Below are 23,833 nucleotides of genomic sequence, written 5' to 3'. Positions count from 1 at the left end.
TTACGTTGTGGTGACTTTATGGGCACCAAACCAGTAGGTTGACACAACGTCGTCACAACGTACTTGTTGGTTGTCTCTTTCAAAGAGCTCATGCTGATAGCTTATTTTTGCTGTGTAATTTCTCAGAAAGTTGTGACAACGTAGTGGCAGCGTTGTCACTACGTTCCATTATGTTGTACATGGAACTCCATGGAATGGCTTCGTAATCAAGGTCAAAAGATTATTTAAGTATTTTTTATGATAAATGATAAAATGAAAAAAAGATTTAATAACTCCAAAACGCTGTCCTTAGACAAATGTTAGTTCAACCACCAGAGTCAATTGTTTGCAAGCAGACTTTTCTTGGATTTGGACTTTTCTATTGCTTTAGTAAATTGCCATGGTTGTCTTCAACGTCCTAGTTCTTGTAATCGCCAAGCTAGTGCCATATAATAATCGATTTTGAAGAGTTTTGTTTATAATTAAAATGTGAGCCAATTCCATTTAATTAACATTTTTTGAGTATAAAGTCTTAATGCTTAATATAGCTTAATGTTACCTGTTACACATTGTTCATTGTAGTGAACACTGTCTTCTAAACTAGGTGCTAGAACTTAAAGTGCTTGAATATACAGTTTAGTACCAAGAATGTGTCACTGTTCCAGTAACCATAGACCTATTGGTGAATGAAATCAGAAATATTTTTGACCTTAAAGATAAACTGCAACTTAGCTGCATAAATCCAGTAATAGGAAATTTGATGAAATATAAATTGTAATGCTGCTGGGGATGGGTGGGGGTGAGGCACTGCCCCACAAAATATATAGGCGTGTACTCTATAACATTTTTCAATTAAATTATTTATAAGATCCAGATGGTTGGAAAACATTTTCTTGTTAGAATAATTCTCGCAACAAAAAAATAATCAATTATTATTTTTGCTTTTATATACTGAAAAAAAATGCCTCAGGAAAGGCCAAATGATTAAAGTTGTATTTACTTCTCTTTCTCTTCACCATAAAACAGTGTTCAGGGAGCCCTACACGGTGCGTGTGGCTGACCAGAGGTCCATGCGGGGCAATGTTGCCGTCTTCAAGTGCCTCATTCCCTCTGCTGTGCAGGAGTATGTCAGTGTCGTCTCCTGGGAAAAAGACACTGTCTCCATCGTCCCAGGTAGGACTTCCACATCAGATTGTTTCATTTGATGCTCTTCTACTCAATAATAACCTGCTTTAGCATGTAGGTTGCTCTTATATAGGCTTATTGATAAGGTCAGGGCTTGACAAAGGGCAGATTCTCTCTGAGGCTCTGGAACAAGGGGGTAATGTGCTAAGAGGTATGACTGGAAAATTCTGGATTAGAAGGAGCAAAGAGGATTTCATCGAGTCCATTCATTTTATTGAATATTATTATCTTTACGTGTGTATGTGTAGAAGATGGGTGAATGTGTTTCAATGCTGTGTAGTGACAAAATGGTATGCAATGCAAAAGGGGAAAAGGCAGGGAGAGACATGCACTCATATTGTGTCTGCCTTATATCTTGTAAATTATACATACTAAAACACACACATTGATATACTTCAATGATATATCCTGCCATCTTGTACAAGACTAGAAGCAAATACATACTAGTACATACTGTACACAAATACTGCAGCAGGCTCCCTAATGGATTTTGAACAGCATTGTGTTACATTTGCCTTTTTATTTAAAGCTTTTGCTTGCTCATTCAAGGTGTATGAATTGAGTTCTAATTAAAATGGAGCTCGTACTGCATTTTCCTGGGTTTAGACTAGCTGGGAGACCTCTCATTAGGGTCTTGGGGAGCTCTGTTAATCTGCCTTAATTCATTTTGGCCTTTTTAGATGTCTCCCATTTTGTCAGAATAGAGGAGAAGGAAGGAGAAGAATGGTCCAATTAAACAAAATGGAGCCATATGAACCATACAAATGCCTCTTACTAGCAAAGCTGGGGATATTTACTCATTCTCATAGGAGTCTATGTGTGTGGTTGATGAAAACGGAAAAAGGGTAATAGGTTGGATTGCATATTGTACTTATATTTTAATTGTAGAGTTGTGTTTTGTTTTCAGGGGGGTGTGCATTAGTGAATAGATTGAGGATTTGTTTTACTTCAAATACATTTTTGTGGTTCAAATATATTCACTTCATGAAATTTTGTCTAAATATAGCTGAAGTGTTCTGCCAGGATCATGGTAGATTTCATTGTGCATGTGTCTGTGCTTGTACTTCTGAACATTCCAAAGATGCCCCACATATAACCGTATAACAGTAACACCACAGGTATACTGTGATATTTAAAATTGATACGGTGTTTAAAAATGATGTCGATTTGTCAAAATTTTGATGTGACAAATTTCTGTTCCAGGTCCAAATGAACACAACCCATTTATATTTTGGAGGGGCTCACTGATTAGTCGTGTGGGAGATCACTGATGGGTGCCTTTGATAAAAAGAGGGGGAAAATCAGGAAAAAACTAAGCATGATAGTGGCTCAGCAATGGCTAAGAGCTACACAACACAGAATATGTTTGATTTTGGCTTCCTCTCTAATACAAGTCACTCCACTTTGCACCCTCAGATGTCCTCTAAACAGGTATCACTTTAGCATCAGTTAGCTGGAACCAAGCCTGTGCTGTGGTCTGTGACTCAACTTTTGCTGTCTCAAACATTAGTTTCTGTCATCTACACATGTTTCAGCAGAGAATGTTAGTCTGAATCAAACCTGTACTGTGGTGTGTGGCACTGTTTGATTTTGTAGCCTGCTTGCTAAGCTAACATTAAGTTTGTTGATGAGGCTACAGATCCAAACACCATGAAACAGGTTTAATTTCACCTTCAGTGCCAGTTGTTAAACTTCACTCCCTTAAATTTAAATTATCATCATCCAAACTGTTGTAAACATTTTAGTTACTCAGAATTGAACATGTTCTGTGGTGAGCAGAGCTGTCATCACTCTAGCTGATCTACATAGCCATCCAGTTTCTCCTTCCTTAGTTTGCAGCAGTAGTTGTAAGATGGATATAGATAGATACATTCACTTATTTGGTGACCATGTAAGAACTAAACTTTTTGACTATTGTAGATTTTGAAATAATGCAGGAAGAGACAGCAGAAAAGTGTCATAAATGCTTTTACACCTCTCCTCCTGGTTAAACCATATAGTGTGTTAATATCTGGAGATGGTTTGAAGGGTTCTTTGTTCTGTACTAAAAGCAGGAAATGATACATTGTTTCATTTTAGTTCTGGTTGTCTTAGCATTGATGCTGAAGTAATTAACATCGAACCAAAGGTCATATGGACAGAATAGTCATAACTGACTGGGCAGATTCAGTGATGCACATTTGGTGACAGTAACTAGGATACTATCGAACAGACTTTCTAAAACATGCTATACTTTGGTCTAACTGATCTTGTGGATTCTATATATGTCTTCTTGATCTGTATGTATCAGGTGTTTTATAATGGCTTCGAATGTGCCTCAACCACATTTTAAAACATAAACTCTGCGATTCTAAATTTCACAGCTCATTAAAACATGATAAAATGCATTTGTCAAAACAAATACAGTATGCAGAAAGGAGATGGTTAGATTTAGTTTTAGAATTACAAAGATTTAGTCACAGTAATGTCTAGGGATTTAGATCCCTACAAGTATAGAAATACTGTGTGTGTGTGTGTGTGTGTGTGTGTGTGTGAGATGTCTCTTGGTTGATTGAAAAATCAATAGGTACTGCTCACACTGGCCAGGTCAGATGGTGTTTGTGACCTGAGCTTGCTGCGCTTCACTTCACATACCCACCACCTGCTCTTCTCTCACTTCATCTTTTTCAATGGAGGTGCATTTCTCTATGTCATTCACATGGGAGCGCTCTCTGATCCAGCTTAGACTGTGCAATGTGTGTGTTATGTTCAGACTGTTGATGGACTGAGAAGTAACATTCCTCTTTTTTTGTTAGATGTGCATCTTTGTGGTCAGACTGTGTAAGTACAGAATGTGTGGATTAGGAGTTAATCTGGAATAGATCATTAAAATGTAAATAAGGCAATTTATAGTGGAGTGATGTGAAATGCTTCATTCTAGAGAAACTTACTAAGTCAGAGTTGACCCCAGTGGTGGTGATAAAAACCAAGCATCTGAAGAGTTCAATGTCTCTAAAAGCCAACCTCAGAAGACATGTGTAGGTATAGTGGTCATTGTGAATAGTAAATAAAATGGCTATATTTGCATTGCGGACATTATGACCCCTGGTTCCTATCACCACAATTATAACATGGTGTTATTCAGTAAGTGGAGTCAGTAACTTTCTCTACAGTGCTCCATGTAATATCAAACCACTGTTTGTAACATCACAATTGAACTATGCAGATATTTTGAAAAACCAGTGGAATTCCTCTTTAATACACTAGTGAGTTAAGTGTGTGTATGTGCGTGTGTGTGTGTGTGTGTGTGTGTGGGGGGGGTTATATCTCTTAATTATAATACATAGAATTATTGATTTTGCTTATCTCATTTTTTCTGTTTTGCTGTTGTTTGTTGTAAGTCAAAAGGAAAGGAAAGGTAAGGGACAGTCCTGTTGGGCTGTCTTCATTTTTGACTTAAGTTATACAGCTAAACCAAAAAATCTTGATTTGTAAAATACCTCCTAGGACAGATCTTACATGTTGTTTCTTTCATTCTACTGGAATTGTACCATGTAAATCATAAGAAAAAAAAAACACTTCTTGCTCAGTTGCAGCAAATGTCCTTTCTGACTGCAAGTGAAATAACTTTTAGTTTTAAATGTTTGTATTAATCTACTAGTATAATTGGCAACATCTATAATAGGCCCTAGAACCAAAGAGACAATAGTTTTGCACTCTTTCTATTTGAAAAGTCCAACCCAGTGCTGTGTCTTCAACACTGAAATAAAATACATCACTGTAATCTGTAATATTGTGTGTATCACAGATTCCCAGCTCTGCTCCTAGAGAACCCCCTGTTCTGCACTTTTTTGTGTTTTTCTGCTGCAGCATACCCACTTTAAAGCAGGATGAGGTTGCTAGCAAGCTGATTAGTTATATCAGGTGTATTTGGAGCAGGAAAACAATAAAATGTGCAGAGCAGGGGGTACTCCAGGACCAGTGTTGTGAACAACTGGTGTGTAGGACATTATCCTACCACACATTGATACACCAACCTAACTGAAGACAGGCGAGATTCATTCAGGGAGATTCATGAGAGAGCCCACAATAGAATAGGTTTCAACCACCATTAACAAAAGACCAATGATGAAATACATTCCTTAAAATGTTTAGATGTTGTAGAATCCATCCTTTGATAAGTTAGTTTGGTGGCTTGATGATACTTATGAAAAACACCTTCATAGCAGCCACTCTGATTTCTGTGAATCTCCCTGAACCACACCTGTTTTTGAATGAAGCACCAGCTTTACACAATGTGTATTGCAGTGTATTGTGTTTTTTCAGTTATTTTGGCAATTGCATTCAGCACCAGCCTTGGTACACACACATAAGGTATTATCATGTTGCGCTCTCCGCTATTCTCGTGGACTATCAGCTGTCATTCCATCATCAGTCTCTAAATCCAGTGATTGTTTTATCCTTCACTGAGGCTGCAGTTATCCTCATAATCACCAAATAGTTTCCTGTGTGAGTATAATGACATACAATGGGATGGAAAAATGTTAAATTATTGATCTGATCAGATATTTAATGTGAATCATGACTGATTGCTAACTGTAATGTGAAGACAGCATAGTGATAGACATATTGATAACAGTTGACTGTTATGAGTACAAAGGCAATTGGAAAAATGCATCCTGTCTAGAATAAACCAGATTTGTTTCTGTACAACATTTCTCTTACTTCTTACTTACTCTCTCTCTCTCTCTCTCTCTCTCTCATGCTCTCACTCTCTGTCTGAGTAATGAATAGCCATTATCTGCTCTTTTCTCCTCCCTATGTGTACATCTCCATTGTTTCCCAATTATAGTGACAGTTGTGCTCTCTCTCCCTCTCTTTTCCTTTCCTCCTTTATTTCTCTCTCACACCCCCTTTTACTTAAATGAATGATCATTCACTGTTTTTATCAGTATATGCTCTGATCTTTCGGCTTTTATGAAGTTACTAAATGCAAAAAAAATATTGTTTTGAAATTTGTCATCAGTCTTTTCTCATTTAGCCCCTTTGTCTTTTGTCATTAATCTGCATCCCTAATTCTCATTCTCCATATTCCTTTTCCTTCTAGTTGAGTGCTATTTGTTACAGATCAAGTGTGATTTTACCTTTCAATCATTTTATGCCAATAAAATGCAGCATTTTAACTGTATAACATGAAAAGTCATTCATATTGACTCAAATTGTGAGTTTGCTGAGCACAAACACCAGCACTTTTTCCTCACATGTGACCATGTGTGGGTGGCACATCAGCATCTGATCAGGTCTTGAACTGTTCTATATGATAAGTGGTGTGTGTTTAAGCTAGGTAGTCAACTTGTCTTAAAAAAAGAAAACATACGCTATATGGACAAAAGTGTTGGGACACCACTCCTAATTATTGAGTTCAGGTGTTTCATCCACATCCTTTGCTAATAGGTGGATAAAATTAAGCACATAGCCTTGCAGTCTTGATAGACAAACACTGGCAGTAGAATGGGTCATGCTGAAGGGCTCAGTGACTTTAAACATGGCACTGTCATAGGATGCCACCACTGCCACAAGTCAGTTTGTGAAATTTCACTCCTGCTAGATCTGCCCTGTCAACTGTAAGTGCTACTCTTGTCAAATATGTACACCTAGGAGCAACAGCAGTTTAGCCACATAGTGGTAGACCACACAAACTCACAGAGTGGGGCCGCTGATTGCTGAACAGCTCAGTGCTGATTCGCTGTTGAATCAATCACTAAAGAGTTCCTCTGGAAGTAACATCAGCAAAATAACATAAGGAGCATAAGGAGATTCATGAAATGGGTTTCCATGGCCGAGCAGCTACACACAAGCCTAAGATAAAAATTAGGGGGAGTGGTGTAAAGCATGCCGCCACTGAACTCTGTGGAGTGACAAATCACACTTCTCTATCTGACATTCTGAAGGAAGAGTCTGGGTATGGCGAATGACAGGAGAGCATTACCTGCCTGACTGCCATGTACCAAGTGTAAAGTTTAGTGGAGTAGGGATAATGCTATGGGGTTGTTTTTCAGGGGTAGGCCTAGGCCCCTTAGTTCCAGTAAAGGGAAATCTTAATGCATCAGCATAGCAAAACATTTCAGACAATTGTATGCTTTCAACTGTGTGGGAACAGTTTGGGGAAAGCCATTTTTTGTTCCAGCATGACTGTGCCCCAGTGCACAAAGCAAGGTCCATAAAGACATGGTTGGGTGAGTTTATTGTGAAAGAACTTGACCAGAACCCCATCGAACACCTTTGGGATGAACTAGAACAGAGATTGCGAGCCAGGCCCTCTCGTCCAACATCAAGGTGCGACCTTACAAATGCTCTTCTGGATGAATGGGCAAAAATTCCCACAGACACACTCCAAAATCTTGTAGAAATTTTACCAGAAGAGTTGTAGCTGCAAAGGGGGGACAAACTCCATATTAATGTCTATGTATTTAGAGTGAGGAGGTGTAACATATAGGTGTCCCAATACTTTTGTCCATATAGTGTATGCTTAAATTGTAAAACATAGAAAAACATGGAAGTTACTATCATGGAAGCGTAGTTTTGGCATAGCAATGAAACTTGACAGCTCAATTTGAGTCTTAGTGAGCTTGAGTCCTGACTTAGTGAGTTTGAATTTGAGTCCTGACTTAGTCAGGTATGTTGGAATGTCAGTGTGTATGATAAAGCTTGTGGGTACAGAGCGAAATGTACCAATATATCCCAGTATGTATGTAAAAGAAGCTTTGTTTTCCAAACCAAATAGATAGAAATATGTATTTTGTGTGCTTGGTTATTATTAGTGTCAGATGAAGTCAGGTGAAGTGAGTTTGAAAATTTGGGATGTTCAGCTATGCTTGGTTCTCAGTGTATGGGTCAGTGCTTGGTTCACACAAGTATCGCAAGGACCAATACAGTGTGTGTGTGCGTGTGTGCGCGTGTGCGCGTGTGCGCCTGAGTGTGTATGACAGTTTGTTAGCATCATTCTCCTCCTCCTCCTCTCCAAGCTCAAATCAGTGTGAGTTTTCTCTCATCTCCATGGCAACAAATACAAACCCACAGTAAGAATGAGGAAGGTGTGAGAATGTATTGCTGTGCGATTTTGATTAGTGTATCGCCATGACTCCATGCATGCACATAAACACACACACACACACACACACACACACACACACACACACACACACACACCATGGATTTAAACAGGGTTCTCCAAAGCATGCATTCACCATAAATAGTCTGCCTACCAATACACTGCCACTAAATTTATACCGATCAGGCATAACATTATGACCACTTTCTTGTTTCTACACTAATTGTCCATTTTATCAGCTCCACTTACTGTATAGGTGCACTTTGTAGTTCTACAGTTACAGACTGTAGTCCATCTGTAGTCCATGCATAATTTATTTCTACTTATACATGGTCACCTAAACCAAACAAACTTAAAAGTTAGAAACATTTTTTTCCTACTCCTGTAATGTCTGGAGGTTTTGCTCTAAAAGCAGAAATATTATGTACATATATTTTTATAACATGCCATTCAGATGTACAGGAAAAGAAAATCTTGGCCCTAGTAAGCACACACACACACACACACACACACACACACACACACACACACACACACACACACACACACTGGTGCCACTCAGCTGATCAAGCCCAGGCCTCTCCGTCTCTCCACTGCAGCCATTTTCTCTAAATCTGCATGTTAAGCCACAGTATTCATACAGCAGAGAGAGGGAGAGAGAAAGAGAGAGAGGTGAAGATGGAGGGTGCTCTATGAGCGTTAGTAATCAGCGCTCTCTTTAGTGGAGCGTGCTGCCACTACAGCTGCTGCTTCAGCTCCCATCACCATTTTGTTACATCTCTTCCTCTTTTTCAGAGAGGGTCACAGAGTAACAAAGTCACAATACTCAGCACAGCACAAACAGCAGCATGAAAAAATGAGGAAGGAAGGAGGGAGGAAAAAAAATTGAGATGGCAAGAAAGTGTTCAGGCTGCTGAATTATGCAGAGAAAGAAAGAGGTAGATGAAAGCAGGAGTTGTGGACAGACAGATGGACGGAGTGAGAGAGAAAGGGAGAGCTCGCTAGAGACTATAAAATCCTGATTTTACCAGACCTCTGGGGAAGCAAGAGATGATGGCTGCATGTCTGCTCATTAATTATACATCCTTTGCTCGTTGCCCCACCCTTATTTATTTATGTATTTTCTTATTTATTTATTTATTTATTAATTTTAACCTCTGCTTTTCCATTAACGGCCAAGGAGTGAAAGGGAAAGACTGAATTAACACCACTGTGTGTTTTAGTGTGTGTGTGATTTTTACTTTATTTGCGTTTGAGTGTACGTATTTTGTTTTGTGTCTGAGAGTACTGTGTACTGGGTGCGTATGTTTGTGTGTGAGGAGAGACAAGGGAAACGGAGGCATTTACTTATTGATGTGTGTTTATGGGCTGTGGTGATGGTGGCAGTGGTGGCAGTGGCGGGATACAGGATTGAGCTTGTTTATTCACGGCCGTGTTTGGATGTTTTACAGAGAGAGCAGGTGCAAAGCATCACTGTCTGTTTGAGAAAAGACGCTGCTGTGTGCGCAGAGAGAGAGAGAGAGAGAGATAGAGAGAGAGATAGAGAGAGGGTCAGCTGCACATTAAAACATGTAGATCATGTGTGGGGGTTCTATGATGTTTTAATGCTAGATAGGTAGGTAGATAGACTGATTGATAGACTGATAGATAGATAGATAGATAGATAGATAGATAGATAGATAGATAGATAGATAGATCTACCAAAGATGGAGGGAGCGAGATAGGAAGCAAGGGAGGAGGGCTGTGCGAGAGGAGAATTTCAATGGCACTCCAATCACCTAGCCAGGCTCGTTAGCCTAGGGAACATTTGCATAGAGCTTGAGCGCATTCATTTGCTGCTTCCCAGAGAAGATGTCTTCCGCTATGTGCTTCTAGTTAGTATGCATTAACTCCACATACTGCACTACTCCCTTACTGTGAATTTGTGTATTTTGACACTAAAAGAATTATGTTATTCACTTTATGTTGTGTTTAAGTGTGTAACATTTTATGTTTTACATGGAATGTCATTTGTTGTCTGTTGCCAGTATGACCTTACCCCACTTTGAAACAACATGACTGAAAATGCATACAGTACTGTGCAAAACTTAGAAATCACCCTTCACTTTTTATTTCCTATCAAAAAGACCATTGGTAAGTCATTTATTTTTCAGGGTCAGGAAGAAAAGCATAGGCCTCAACAACTACTCTGATTTAAAATATAAACACAACACTCTTCACTGAAAAGACTTTATTAAAACTTTTTAAAAAAAACAGGGTGGTTTTGAAACTGGATTTTTTTGTCCAGCTGTTGCAAAATGAGAGTAAAATCAGAAGTTTTGCATTTAATATTTTTGTTCAGTAAATATAACATGGATTTTCCCTCTTTTGCCTTAATAATAGCCTTCAGTGTTTTTAGGAGGCTTACTTTCAGTTTTTCAAAGAAATCTGCAGGGATATTTTTCAGCACCTCCAAAGTTCTTTCATTATGCAAGTGCATTGTCTTATATCTATCTCCTAAGAAATATCTACTGCAATATTAATAACTTGTACATAATGACTGTTTTCACTGGAAATTAAACACATGACTTTTGCACAGTACTGCATATCAGTGGAAGTCATTATAAGACTGACCCAAGCAAAAGGACCAGTTATTTGGCCGGGCACTAATGAGAAGCCTGGCACTGATGATAATTAGCTTTAGCATAATAATTTTTAGCATAATAACATGTCAGCAGAGATGCATCTAAACAAGAGTGTAGACTTTTAACCAAATCATACAAGTGTGGAAGTGAAGTTGTCAAAGATAATGAGCAATACAGCATGCACATTACTGTAGTTATTTCACTTATACCATAACAGAAATTAATACTGTTTGACGGCAGTCATTTGTGTGTGTGTGTGTGTGTGTGTGTGTGTGTGCAGGGCTAGAGTGTTTGGGCATCTGTAAGTTGAGAAGAACTGACACTGACAGGGTATGACAGACTTGCCTGGAGTGAGAGAATGACTCCATGAATGTGTTTGTGCACAATTTAGCAGTTACAGAACTGTAACAGAAATGGAACTTGGGAAAACAACATTAAACATAGTAAACTGTCTAAGCTAATGTTTTAATTTTTTTTTTTAATTTGCACCCTTCCTCAAACATCACAGAAATCCAGGGGTGGCTCCACACCTCCACAAGTGGTGGGGCAAAACAAATAAAAACAAAATGCAATGATGTGCAAAACATTTAACTCCTATATTATAATAAAAAATAAGACAACATATCAAATGTTGAAACTGAGAAATTTTATTGTGTTTTGAAAAATATATGTCCATGTTGAATTTGATGCCAACAACACATTCCAAAAAAGTTGGGACGGGGGCAACAAAAGGCTGGTAAAGTTGTGTAATGCTAAAAAAAACACCTGGTGGTTGATGGGCAACAAGTCAATAACATGATTGGATATAAAAGAGCATCCCAGGGAGTCTTTCAGAAGTAAAGGTGGAGAGGGGTTCACCACTCTGTGAAAGACTGCACAATCAAATAGTGCAACAATTCAAGAATAACGTTTCTCAACATAAAGTAGCAAAGAACTTTTGTTTTTCTGCATGTACAGTACATAATAACATCAAAATATTAAGAGAATCTGGAGAAATCTCTGTATGCAAGGGACAAGGCCAAAAACCAGTATTTGTTGGCCATAATCTTTGAGCCCTCAGGTGGCACTGCGTTAAAAACAGAGTGGAAAAAAAACTGCAGTGGAAATTATTGCATGGGCTCTGGAACACTTCTGAAAACCACTGTCTCTGAACACAGTTCATCACTACATCCACAAATACAAGTTAAAACTCTAAAATGCAAAGAAGAAACCATATATAAACAGGGTCCAGCAAATGCTGCCACCTTCTCTGGACCAGAACTCAGTTAAAATGGACTGAGGCGAAGTGGAAAAATGTCTTGTCATCCGACAAATCAACATTTGAAATTCTTTTTGGAAATCATGGACAATGCGTCCTCCGGGCTAAAGACAATCAGGCTTGTTATCAGTGCACAGTTCAAAGCCAGCATCCATGATGGTATAGGGGCGCATTAGTACCCATGGCATGGGTGACGTGCACATCTGTGAAGGCTCCATTATTGCTAAATGATATATTCATGTTTTGGCAACTTATATTGCCATCCAGATGACATCTTTTTCAGGGCAGGTCTTGCTTATTTCAGCAAGACAATGCCAAACCACATTCTGCATGTATTACAAAAACATGTCTCCATATTAAAAGAGTCCGGGTGCTAAACTGACCTGCAGTCCAGACCTGTCACCCACTGATAACATTTGGGACATTATGAAATGAAAAATATGACAAAGGAGCCCCCGAACTGTTGAGCAGCTGAAATCCTATATCAAACAAGAATGGGAAAACATATCACTTTCAAAACTACAGCAGTTGGACTCCTGTGAGTGTTGTTAAAGGAAGATACACATATTTTTTTGGGGACATCAAATTCAAAATGGGCATATCGACTTTATTTTCCTGACGGTCCCATTCCTTCTGAGACAATGTGGGAGTGTTACAAAAGTAGTCATCTACCACATTAAGAATCATAAGCATAAGTGTTTTTCAATAAACACACACACACACACATACAGAGCTTTACTTAGGTCAACTCATGTATCTGATTTTCCATGACTACATGTGCCTTAGGACCACACCCCATTTCTTTCTTTCTCTCTCTCTCTCTCTCTCTCTCTCTCTCTCTCTCTCTCTCTCTCTCTCTCTCTCTCTTTTCACTCTCTTTGTCCAGTGTATGTTTGAGGTTTGAAGGTGTGATTGCCTTCTCAATGCATCATTAATGATTAATCAATGACCTTTGTGTAATATAGTGAGTGTCCAGGGACTGACAATCCTTTTATCTGAGCATAAACACTGTCCCACACCACACACAACACACACACACACACACACTCGATCAATGAAACCAAAAGTGGAGTGTCTCTGATGCATTTCTTGCTCTTAAGCTAAATGGCAAGGAGGTATAGCTCTAACATTACCTAAAACTTGCTAAATTAAAGGGGCTTTATAAGTTTTTTATGAGTCGGACCCTATGAAATACATTTTATTTTTTCCCAGTTTTAGATTTACACAAAAGAATAGAGAAACAACACATTCTTTTTTTGTGACTGTTTAACATATATTCAGAAACAGCCAGACAAAGTCAGATCACAAATGAAAATAATAAACATATGAACTCACACACTTATTCACTTCTTCAGTTATATTTAGGAGGCTAAAGATTTTCCACAAGGGGGAGTGCTGTTAGCACTCTAGGTTTTTTGTACATCACTGAAAGAGAGAAAACTGAGATGAACCCACACAAGCAGGATCTGACGAATGCACATGTTTCTTGTCAGTTTAGGTTTCTTATTGAGAATGTATGAGGTAAAATATACCCTAGGTATGTACACAAATGCAGATGCTGCATTTGATGCTGCCTCATTATAACTGTAGAACAGCTGTGATGTATGCAGAAGCATTAAAGAACAAATGTGAACATATTATCTGAATGGTATAAGAACACATGGCATAAAAAAATGTAATATGTTCATATGTGGTCATATCTGAAATACCCCATTATATCTCAGTTTTGTGATTTGTTCATAAAAATGTATAAGTTTTAGAACATCATAATTTTCAGTTAATATGTTGTTCCTATGCCTGCTATTTTGTTTTTGTTTTATGTTTTTTTGTGTGCTGGTCCTCCTTACATTTCACCACCTCAGGCTCTTTACTTAACTCAGTTTTTATTTCTTGTTTTTTTTCCACTTCAGGCCTTTCCAAGCTCGCTTGACTCTTTAGGGGGCACTTTAGGATTGTTATTTTCCTTCTCTTTTATAGTCTACACTAACTACCTCTCTGTACCCATCCCTTTTCCCTTTCTCTTGTACTTACTCTTACATAGTCCTGCTGGACAGTATGTGTGGTTCTGCACTCTATTTTCAGTCTTGTGTTGGGATGCTTTGTTCCAGTGCCCACTTCTGTAGGCTTTTAAGTTTTTGTGTTTCCTAAATTGTGTACAAAGCATTTTGGAAATCTGTGTTTGACTCCATATCACCTTGGGTCCCAACTTTCATTTGTTACCAAAATTCATCTGATTTAAGGGTTTTCACATTGCTGTGGTGATGTGTGTGAGGACCTACTTATTTTTTCCTGGGTTAGGGTTAGCGTTAGTCTTTGTGTCATCTGACATGTATTTTTTTTCCTTCTAAGAAGTAAGACACCTCTTCTGACATTACTGATCTTTCATTTCAGTGATGAGGTGTCATCATGTTTTAGAAGAAATCTTACATGAGAACAGAATATGTGTCAACTGAGTGTAAAGTGGTCTTGTATTGGACCTCACTGAGCCTAAAACCCTATTTAAGAGAAGACTTTTTTTTTCTTTTGTTTCAGTAGATTTTGTTTCTTTTAACATTATCAGACAGAAGATAATCAGACACTTTACTTCATAAGTTGTGACAATCAGAAATGTTACCTAATAAGGTTTGTTATTAAAACATGTATATGTGTAGAACCTGATATAGTTTTCCTGATGGGAAAACTATATAAAAAGGAAGGAGAGCTGTAAGGCTGTTGCTGACCAAACATCCCAGAAGAAGGAGAAAGATAGGAGGAAGAGAGGATAATGGTGAATTTTAGACACATTTCAGTTGTGCCAGCCTAATCTTTACTACAGTTCTCTAGAGGCCACCTCTGACCTCTGCTACCACTTGTGAACTGTACTTTTAGTACTTTTAGTAGTAAGTAAAGCATCCTTCCTAACTAAAGCTTACAAGGCACCACATATATACATTGAAGCAAATGGACAGTATAGACAGAGTAAGAATAAAGAATTTAGACAAAAGAAAAAATATACAGAAAATATTAGTAGTTACAAAAGTAGTTACAAACTTAGATACACAAATATGGGAATATATATATATATATATATTGCATTCTTTTTTGCACTATTTTTCCTGAAATGTATTCAATAATGTGCAAAATCTACTCTTTGTTGACTTGAGAATTTGCAAGTGAGTTCATGTTTTTCCCATGGGTTAGATATAGTGGGTTGGTCAGAACAGGCAGCTTGACAGATCTGAAACCAAGAAGAGTGCAAGTAAACGGAAATTTTATGGGAAATATTTGAATAACAATGCTATATAAAGGTGGAACAAAAAATGCAAAAATAAATATATTTACTTTTTTATAAATAAATATATTAATGTTTGTATAGCTACTTTTTTTTCTATGTACTTGATATATTTCTGCACTATTGTAAAAATACTGTTAATTCTACCTCTCTTGATTTTCCTTTCAAAGACACACATTACTCATGGTGACACTTTTATGCGCCTTTTCCCAGCACCATTTCCCAACAATAAAAGCACTTTTGAGAGCACTCGATGTGCCCAACAAAGTCAAAGCCTTCCTCTCCAGATAATATTCTCTCAGCGCACATCTTCTGCTCAGCTGGGTTTATTTTTGCTTTTACCTTTTATCTTTGCATTCTTATCTATTCTGTCAATCCAGTCCTCTCTTCCCCACTTGCATTGACTTTTTGTGTTTTCTTTGCCTTGTCTATTTATGTTGAAGAAAGTCAAGGTCTCTCTCTCTTTCTCTCTCTCTCTCTCTCTCTCTCTCTCTCTAAAACTAAAGCATTTATCACCGTAGGCTTTTTTCAGCAGTTAAATGTCTTCGAGCTGGTGAACAGAAAGATCTAGTGCATGAATGTACAGAATTAACAAATTACTGTAATACTGTAGTTCTGCATTATTGTAGTACTGTATTGCAGTCCACTTTTCATTCAAGTCACAGTAAATTTTGAGAAATCGATAAATTGGGACAAAATTCTCAATAAAGGTTAATTTGTTATTTCATTAGATATTTCATTATTTTTTATGATACTGTCACATACTCAGTAAACCTATGACAGTTTTTGTTTGTGCTAGCAGAGGCAACAAAGCTGTGGGGGCTTTTCACACCAATCTGGGTTTGTAGACATTAAATATATGTGTAAACATTTGTTCGCTTATTTTGATGCTTGAATCTCTAAGCTGACGCATAGCCTCCTTTGTAGGTATGCAGAACTACTCATACAGTTTTACAACAGATTAACTGATAACTTATGATGTTCTAAAACCTGTGAATTTATGTAGGGCCCTATGATTCCTGTGATGTGGAGAACAAATCACAAAACTGAGATGAACACACGAGAATATATTCAAATATTTGTTGTGCCATGTGTTCTTATACCATTTAGATAATATGTTCACATTTGTTCTTTAATGCTTCTTCATACATCACAGTGCTCATTCATGCAAGCAGAAAAAGAATAAATTCTTCTTCTAATTCTGAATGTCATTACCATTATCATAATATTGAGAACTATTGGTTATTTAAATTTTAAGCCCTATTTAAAACAGTTGTAGTGCATTTGTATATGTATATGTCTACTCATTGCAGTAGATTTATTTGTGTGTGTGTGTGTGTGTGTGTGTTAGGGTCTGACCTGTATATCAGCTGGCCTGTGATATAATCTGATATTAATAACCCACAGATTTATCAGTATGAATTATTTTTTGCTTGCATGGAACATATACCATCAGTGTAAGATTATTACAGCAATACAGACAAGTTTGCAGTTGACTGACAGTCAGCATAGTGCTGTTTAATTAAAACTACTGGAATCTGCTTCATTTTTGTCCATATTCAATTATATTAGCCAGTATTATCAGGTATCAGAATTATTAGCAATAAAGTAGTATTGGTCAAAAAATTTTTGTATTGGTCAGGTCGATATGTGTGCATAACTTCAAACCTGCAAGTACCTGTGTGTGATGTGCTGGAGCAGAGATACATGTGTATGTTTGTAAAGCAGAATAGGTGCTCTGTTCTCTCTGTTTTATTTTCTGACCTGACTTGTGTCTGCTCACCGATGTGGATCAGTATTCTGTCTCTTTCTCCCCCCCCCCTTACACACACACACACACACACACACACACACACACACCCTGCCATCGATTGAGAAAGCACTTTATTGATGTAAAAGAAGTTGTGTTTCCTGGTTGGTGCTCGTTTGCCTTTACATCCCTCTGTTTCTGGTTTTCCACCCCCCCCCACCCGCTTCTCTCACAGCCCCTCTGGCTGGGGGTCCATGAAAGCAGTGAGAGGGAGGGTGTGTGTGGTCCATGTCAGCTGCAGCTTCAATTACAATTCATCACCATTAACCTAATTTGGGATCGTTGTGAAAGCACGTGTGCTGATTATATGTATAGATAGATGTTTTGATCACATTCTTTTTCTAAATGTTTTCTTTATGCTTTGTTCTTTTAGCATAGATATAGGGTCTATTGTTATCTCCAAGCAAAGTGAAATAAGGTGAACAGTCATAGGACAGACAAGAGGAGAGAGAGAGAGAGAAAGAAAGAAAGAAAGAAAGAAAGAAAGGCAGTGGGGCAAGAACAGCCCCAGGTTCTGGCAGATGGCGGCTGATATTTTTCTTTTTCTCTTCCCTTCTAGAGATGGGTCAGGAAGAGTCAGGAGACACGCATGCACACACACATACAAAATGGATCTATATCCATTTTAAGTGTGGGTGAGAACATGTGGCTATATTTTCTAGGGGCCTCAGTTAAGTGTGAAGCATTTTTTTTATGATTCTTTGTTATGAACAATTAAACTTGATTGCTCGATGGCCCTAGTTCAGTTACACTATAATATAATCAAAGCAAATAATACCTAGCTGACAATTAATTGCCATATAACTAATTGCAATTAACAATTTAGATCTCTTTTTCTTCTTTACATCATTTTTTCTTGTTCATTGTATGCACCTAGTACAAGCTTAAAGTGGCTGAAATGGCTGATTAGCTGTCTTGCTACTTAAATGTTGATATTTGGTATTTACTAACTGAGGACAGAAACAGCTGAAGCTCAAATAATCAAACGTTAAGGTGTGTTGCCCCCTAAACATATTATAGCACCAAGTAAGAAGTTAATAATTGTGGTTAGGTTAAATAATTGCAATGATCTCAAATAATTGGAATCAGGTGATTATGTAATAATTGTGACACTGTCACAGGTACTGGCCTACCACTACCTGTAGCATTTTCCAACAATCTTTTAATCAGCATAGTTGTGCACTATTAGTGCATTAAGTCTGTGCCAAAATATCACAATATGTATCTTGTATCATCATGTATCTTCAAGTATTGTGGTATGATATTTTTACTGGATTGCCCATGCCTACTTTCAGAGTCCAGTGTATGTAAAAGCTGAAGTGTGTGTGTTATGTAGAGTGCTCACCCAAATCTGAACAGAGCAGTCATTCAGTATTCCACACAGAAAACAATACAGCATTACAGGAAAAACTGTTAGCAGACAACAGGGGGTCAACAATAAATAACCACCACAGTAACATTGTGCTGCATGCTTAACTTCTGAGCAAATGGTTTGTTCAAAATGTGCATTTAAACTTTCTAAAGGGTGATGTGACAAGTTAAATGTTAAAAAAAAGACTTTTCTCTTCGCATCACATGTATAAATACATATAAAGATATATGTATATATAGAGATACATATATACATACATAGTATATCACTATGTTCAACCTGTACTGCTAGGGAAGCGATTATGGTAGTTTGCAGTATTTTCTGGTTTGAAGAGAAACTGAAATTCCTTTATTTAAGGTTAAATAGATCAAATTGGACAAAAAGCCATATAGGATGTGTTATTTCCCTCATCATTTTTATTTTGTGCTTCTAATGTTAAAATATGTCCACAAAATGATAGAAAAGTGTGTGTGTGTGTGTGTGTGTGTGTGTGTGTGTGTGTGTGCGCATATGTTTTAAAGCTATGCTGAACAGAAGAGGGTGGCAACAGGCCTCGTCACGAGCTCAGAGTCGTAATCTGCATATGATATGTCATCGTCCTCATACCATCACATCTGCCATTAAAATCAATAATCCTCTGCTTGCAGCCCCGCCTGCAGCCCAAGCATTAATGCACATAGCAGCACACATTAAAACACACATTTTCAAACACATACATGCACAGAAACATGTACAAAAACATATTGACTCAAAATGTTCAGATTAGGTGTAAGCTTTTAGAGCTACTGCTTAATGTACACTGGTAGATCCACTCTTGCTCCTCTCTATCTCTCTCTCGCTGTCTCTTTCTCTGTCTCTCTCTCACTCTCTCTCTCTCTCTTTCTCTCTTTCTGTCTTGCTTTATAGGTATTTAGTGTGTTAGAACTGATGTTTTAAACCCTCCTCTTGCCCTTATTTTTATGTTACATAAAGGTGGAACCTGACATAACCCACAACCCAGACAACGAGAACACGATTGTGTATGTGTGTGTGCCTGTGTGTGTTTGTGTCTTTGCCAGGCCTTGTGTCTGTCTAATGAAAACCCTCCATTGTCATCTGGATCGCTCAAATGGAATCATAGCAAACTAAAACTGTGTGTGTTTGCATCGTGCAACCTTTTTTTCAAGTTTTTTCCTCACAGAAACTGATTGTGACATGAATATTTCAAAGCCTTATCATACATATTGTAAGGATCATGTTTAAATTTGCTGTCCTTGCTTTTTAAGCCTCAAACGCATAACTATTGTTTTTATCAAATGATAAACACTTACTAATCTATTCAAATGCTAGGACGTTAGTATTTGCTATATGTAAATGAGGCTAGATTGTTTGTCTTATTGTACTTTTACATTCTAAATTGCACTCAATAAGACTCACACAATAATATTGGAATCATATCGATATTGGCAGATATTTGCCTAAAAAAATATAGGAATCAGAAAGATGTTTAGATTTGGTGGATACTACAGACTGATATTTAAAAACATTTATTGTATTCTGGAAGAGCAGAATGTGATGCTGGCCAACTATGCAAAAAATATCTGCACATATTCATTTCACTACATTTGTAATCCTATACCAATAAGTGTTATATTTCTGTGTAATCCAGTTGGATATAGTCTCAATTTATACACTTCATAAATGGTTATGTATAGGCATCAACATATATTTATATAAAAAATCTTGGATCTTGGCATTGGCCCACAGTTCCCATATCGTTGCATTCCCACAGTAAAACTTACCACTTTGCCCAGGTTGTTTGCCAAAGAACTAAATGTAAATGTAATACATACAAAACATTTCCTTCCAGTGGAAACATACCACTGGAAGTATTGGCAAAATCCCAGCATTTGTCATTTTTGTGATTTCCATAAAGGACCAAGCCTATAACCTTCTTCATTGTTCTAGGTGTTTTTTTGAAGCTGGCACTGCTAGAATATTTCAGTGGTTTGATTTGTTGACACAAAGTAAATGTCATCAATTTTCATCATTTTTTAAATGCACATAATTCAGATTGTATCATATTTATGTAGACATTGTTTTGCTAAATTTGGAAAGTGGATTTTTTGTTGCAATGATTTTTGACTTTTTTTAATTTACTCAAGATAGTGTATGTATTTTGGCTTTGCAACAGTCAGAGCTATATAGAATAGTCAAAAAACACACCCAAATGAAAGGACACTGATGAGCCAAGACATTGTTTCGACCTACCTAAGAGGATGTTAGTCCTCCTTGTGCAGCCAAACTGCTCCAACCCACTGAGGCATGGACTCTACAACACCTCTGAAGGTGCCCTGTGATATCGGGCAGAATATTAGCAGCAAGATCTGTACGTTGTGAGGTGGAGCTGCCACAGACTGGACTGGTTGTTCCAGCACATCCCACAGATGCTTGATTGGATTGAGACTGGGGAAATTTGGTGGCCAGGTCAATACATCAGACTCTTCATCATGTTCCACAAACCATTCTCAAACAAAGTGTGCAGTGTGGCATGGTACATTATTCTGCTGAAACAGACCACTGCCATCGAGGAATACCATTGTCCTGAAGGGGTGTACCTGGTGCACAACAGGGTTTAGGTAGGCTGCACGTGTCAAATTGATGTCCACTTTAATGCCCAGACCCAATTTTCTAGAGCATCACTCTCTCTCTTCCAACTGGTCTTCTTCCCACAGTGCATACTGGTGCCTTTACTTCAACATGTAAATGGCTTACATGTACTTGATTGTCCATGTGAAAGAAAAGGTGACTTTTCTGTCCAGGTGAACTTTTTGTATTGCTCTAAGCTCCTGTTCCGATGGGTACGCACTTACTGTAGGTGCTTTCGTCGAATATAGTTCAGCTTTAAACATAGAATCGGTTTCCTGGTCAGAGATTAAGCCTAGTCCTGGAATTCATAGCATTATGAATAGGGATTCTCCATGGAAGAGAAATGTAGTCCAGAAGTAAGATTACTTCCTGACTAAGAAACCAAACTGTAGTGCATAGCTCTGTTCACTGCATAGCTCACTGTTAAGTCTCAGCCTTTAAGGGTTAAATAAAATGTGGTCAGTCTTTGGTTAAAAAAACTGTAAATATAATAGATGGCCACAAATACCTTAGGTTTAAAGCATACTCACAAAGCATACTCATAATCAGTTGCACACAGATATGAACAGTGTCTGGAAAAAATTTCACACATACATACGCACACATAGTACTTGTTGAGGGCGAGGTTTGTAATTGAAGCATCAGTGTGACACCAAAGAGATGGTTTTTTTTTCTGCTCTTGATAAGTCAACAGTGCATAGCACTCATCCACTAATAGGAAGAGTGCCTTCATGTGCATGCACTATGTTGCCAAGCAGATACTGCCTGTGTGTGTGTGTGTGTGTGTGTGTGCATGTGCACATGTAAATGTGCGCTCATACATGCATATATTCTTTTATGTTGTTTGTACAGGAATTCGGTTATTGTCATGTCTACCATGTGGCGACAAGGAGTTCAATAGTGTACAAGAAGGAATGAGAAGAGAAGGTAAAAAGAACAGGATAACTGGTGACAGAAGGACAGAAAAGGGGGATTGCAGCCAGTGAAAGTGTGTTTAAATTTTGAGCAGGCACTTAAGAGGGATGGAAGAAAAATGCATATTTGTGGGGGCAAAAAGCAGCTTTAAGTGAACGTGTGCAGCCAGAGCAGCAGATTCTAATGGTAGTATGCGAGGTGTGCAAAAGAGGGGAAGAGAAGGAGGAGAGAGGATGGAACCATTAATGGAGGCATTTTTGCTTCACTAATTTTAGGGCCTTTTAACAGTGTGCCTTCTTCCCCCCTCTCTCCCACTTTCTCTCTCTGCTTTCCTCCCTTCTTTCTCTACAGCTCCAGTTAATTTAATGAAGGGTTGCCCAATTGCTTTTAGCATTAATATTCCAATACGGACTGATGTAAATAATGAATGCATCTCTCTCTCTCTCTCTCTCTCTCTCACTGACAGAGCACTCCCTCTGGATAGAGAGAGAAAAAATGTAAAGATGCATGTGTGAGTCTACAGACACATACTGTATGTTTACTGTTTACCGTACTAAAACAACAGAATATGGATTGTACTGCAGCCGAGTCAGTGAAACTCAACCATTAACACATGCCTTAGTACAGAATAGGAATATGTTGTCTATAGTAAGGAAGAGATGCATGGAGTGAAGGAAAGAAGGAGAGTGTTAGAGTTCTCTGCTTGCGTTTGCACTCTGTTTCGTTAAAGCTGGGGGCCTCTTGCAAAATTATAATGAGTTCAGCTAATTAATTTAGACCATGTCAACAGATGGCTAAAGCCACATGGCTGTAGCAGCTAAAGGTTCTCTCTCACTGTGTTTCTTTCTCGATCTCTCTTGCTCTCTGTCTTTCTCAAAACACACACACACACATAAATCAGCCTAACAACAGAGTCCTCCACCATTTTGTCACCAATATACCAATCCTGATGTACTTTGGAGAGTGATAGTAGCTGTTACTGTGTGTATATGTGCATATGTGAGAGAGAATGACTATGTGACTGTGTGAGTGTCAGTACGGGTGGTGTAGCTGATCGATCTTCTCTGCTCTCGACCTTCAGGAGTGAGCCCCAGGGGTACGTCTGTGTGTTCTCAGCCTATTAAACAATTAAACACACACACACAGGGTACTCACCTCTGCCCCCCCCCCCACACACACACACCCACCCACACACCCATACACCTATGCACACACAATTTTCTCCCATCAGTACCAATAATGCATTGACTAAGCTATAGAGAAGTTATAGAGAGATTGTGGTGTTTTCTTTGTGGGAACAGGCAGTACATGCGCATTTGTGCATGTATGGATGAGCACATCTGTATACAGAGTAGTATATATAAGGGCCATTGTGTGTGGGGCTGCATGTTTTGGACAAGCACCTTACAGTGATGTCACAATTATATTGCTGCATATTGTGATTGTGATTTGCCTTGCAGTATATTAAAAGGTAACAATATTAATGTTGAGGTAACAATATTAATGATTGTCTTGCATCATTTCCATCGAAAGTATTTGCCATTGTTTGATCACATAAATGCCTTGATTCATCACACCTCCAAAAAGGACATTCTTCTGGAGCATCTGAGGTTCCAGGATGAATCTGAATGATTATTTTTATGATTTATTATAGGGGTCTTTTGCAGTATCAGTATTGCAAAGGCCAAGATAATGATAACT

General features: G+C 38.1%; 1 protein-coding gene across 1 annotated transcript in view; it reads left to right on the top strand.

Moving 5' to 3' along the window:
- LOC118798143 (Down syndrome cell adhesion molecule-like protein 1 homolog) overlaps window positions 1-23,833 on the top strand; it is a 111,405-nt gene that overhangs the window by 4,487 nt on the left and 83,085 nt on the right. Inside the window, exon 2 of the mRNA XM_036557498.1 lies at window positions 1,006-1,152. Coding sequence (XP_036413391.1) covers window positions 1,050-1,152 — 103 coding nt within the window. The 5' untranslated portion in view covers window positions 1,006-1,049. The remainder of the gene's footprint in view (window positions 1-1,005; window positions 1,153-23,833) is intronic.

The sequence above is a fragment of the Colossoma macropomum genome, unplaced genomic scaffold (genome assembly GCF_904425465.1).
Source record: "Colossoma macropomum unplaced genomic scaffold, Colossoma_macropomum, whole genome shotgun sequence".
In the NCBI taxonomy this organism is placed as follows: domain Eukaryota; kingdom Metazoa; phylum Chordata; class Actinopteri; order Characiformes; family Serrasalmidae; genus Colossoma; species Colossoma macropomum.
The sequence above is the reverse complement of the archived record's forward strand: the minus strand, read 5'-3'. Positions and strand labels throughout refer to the sequence as shown.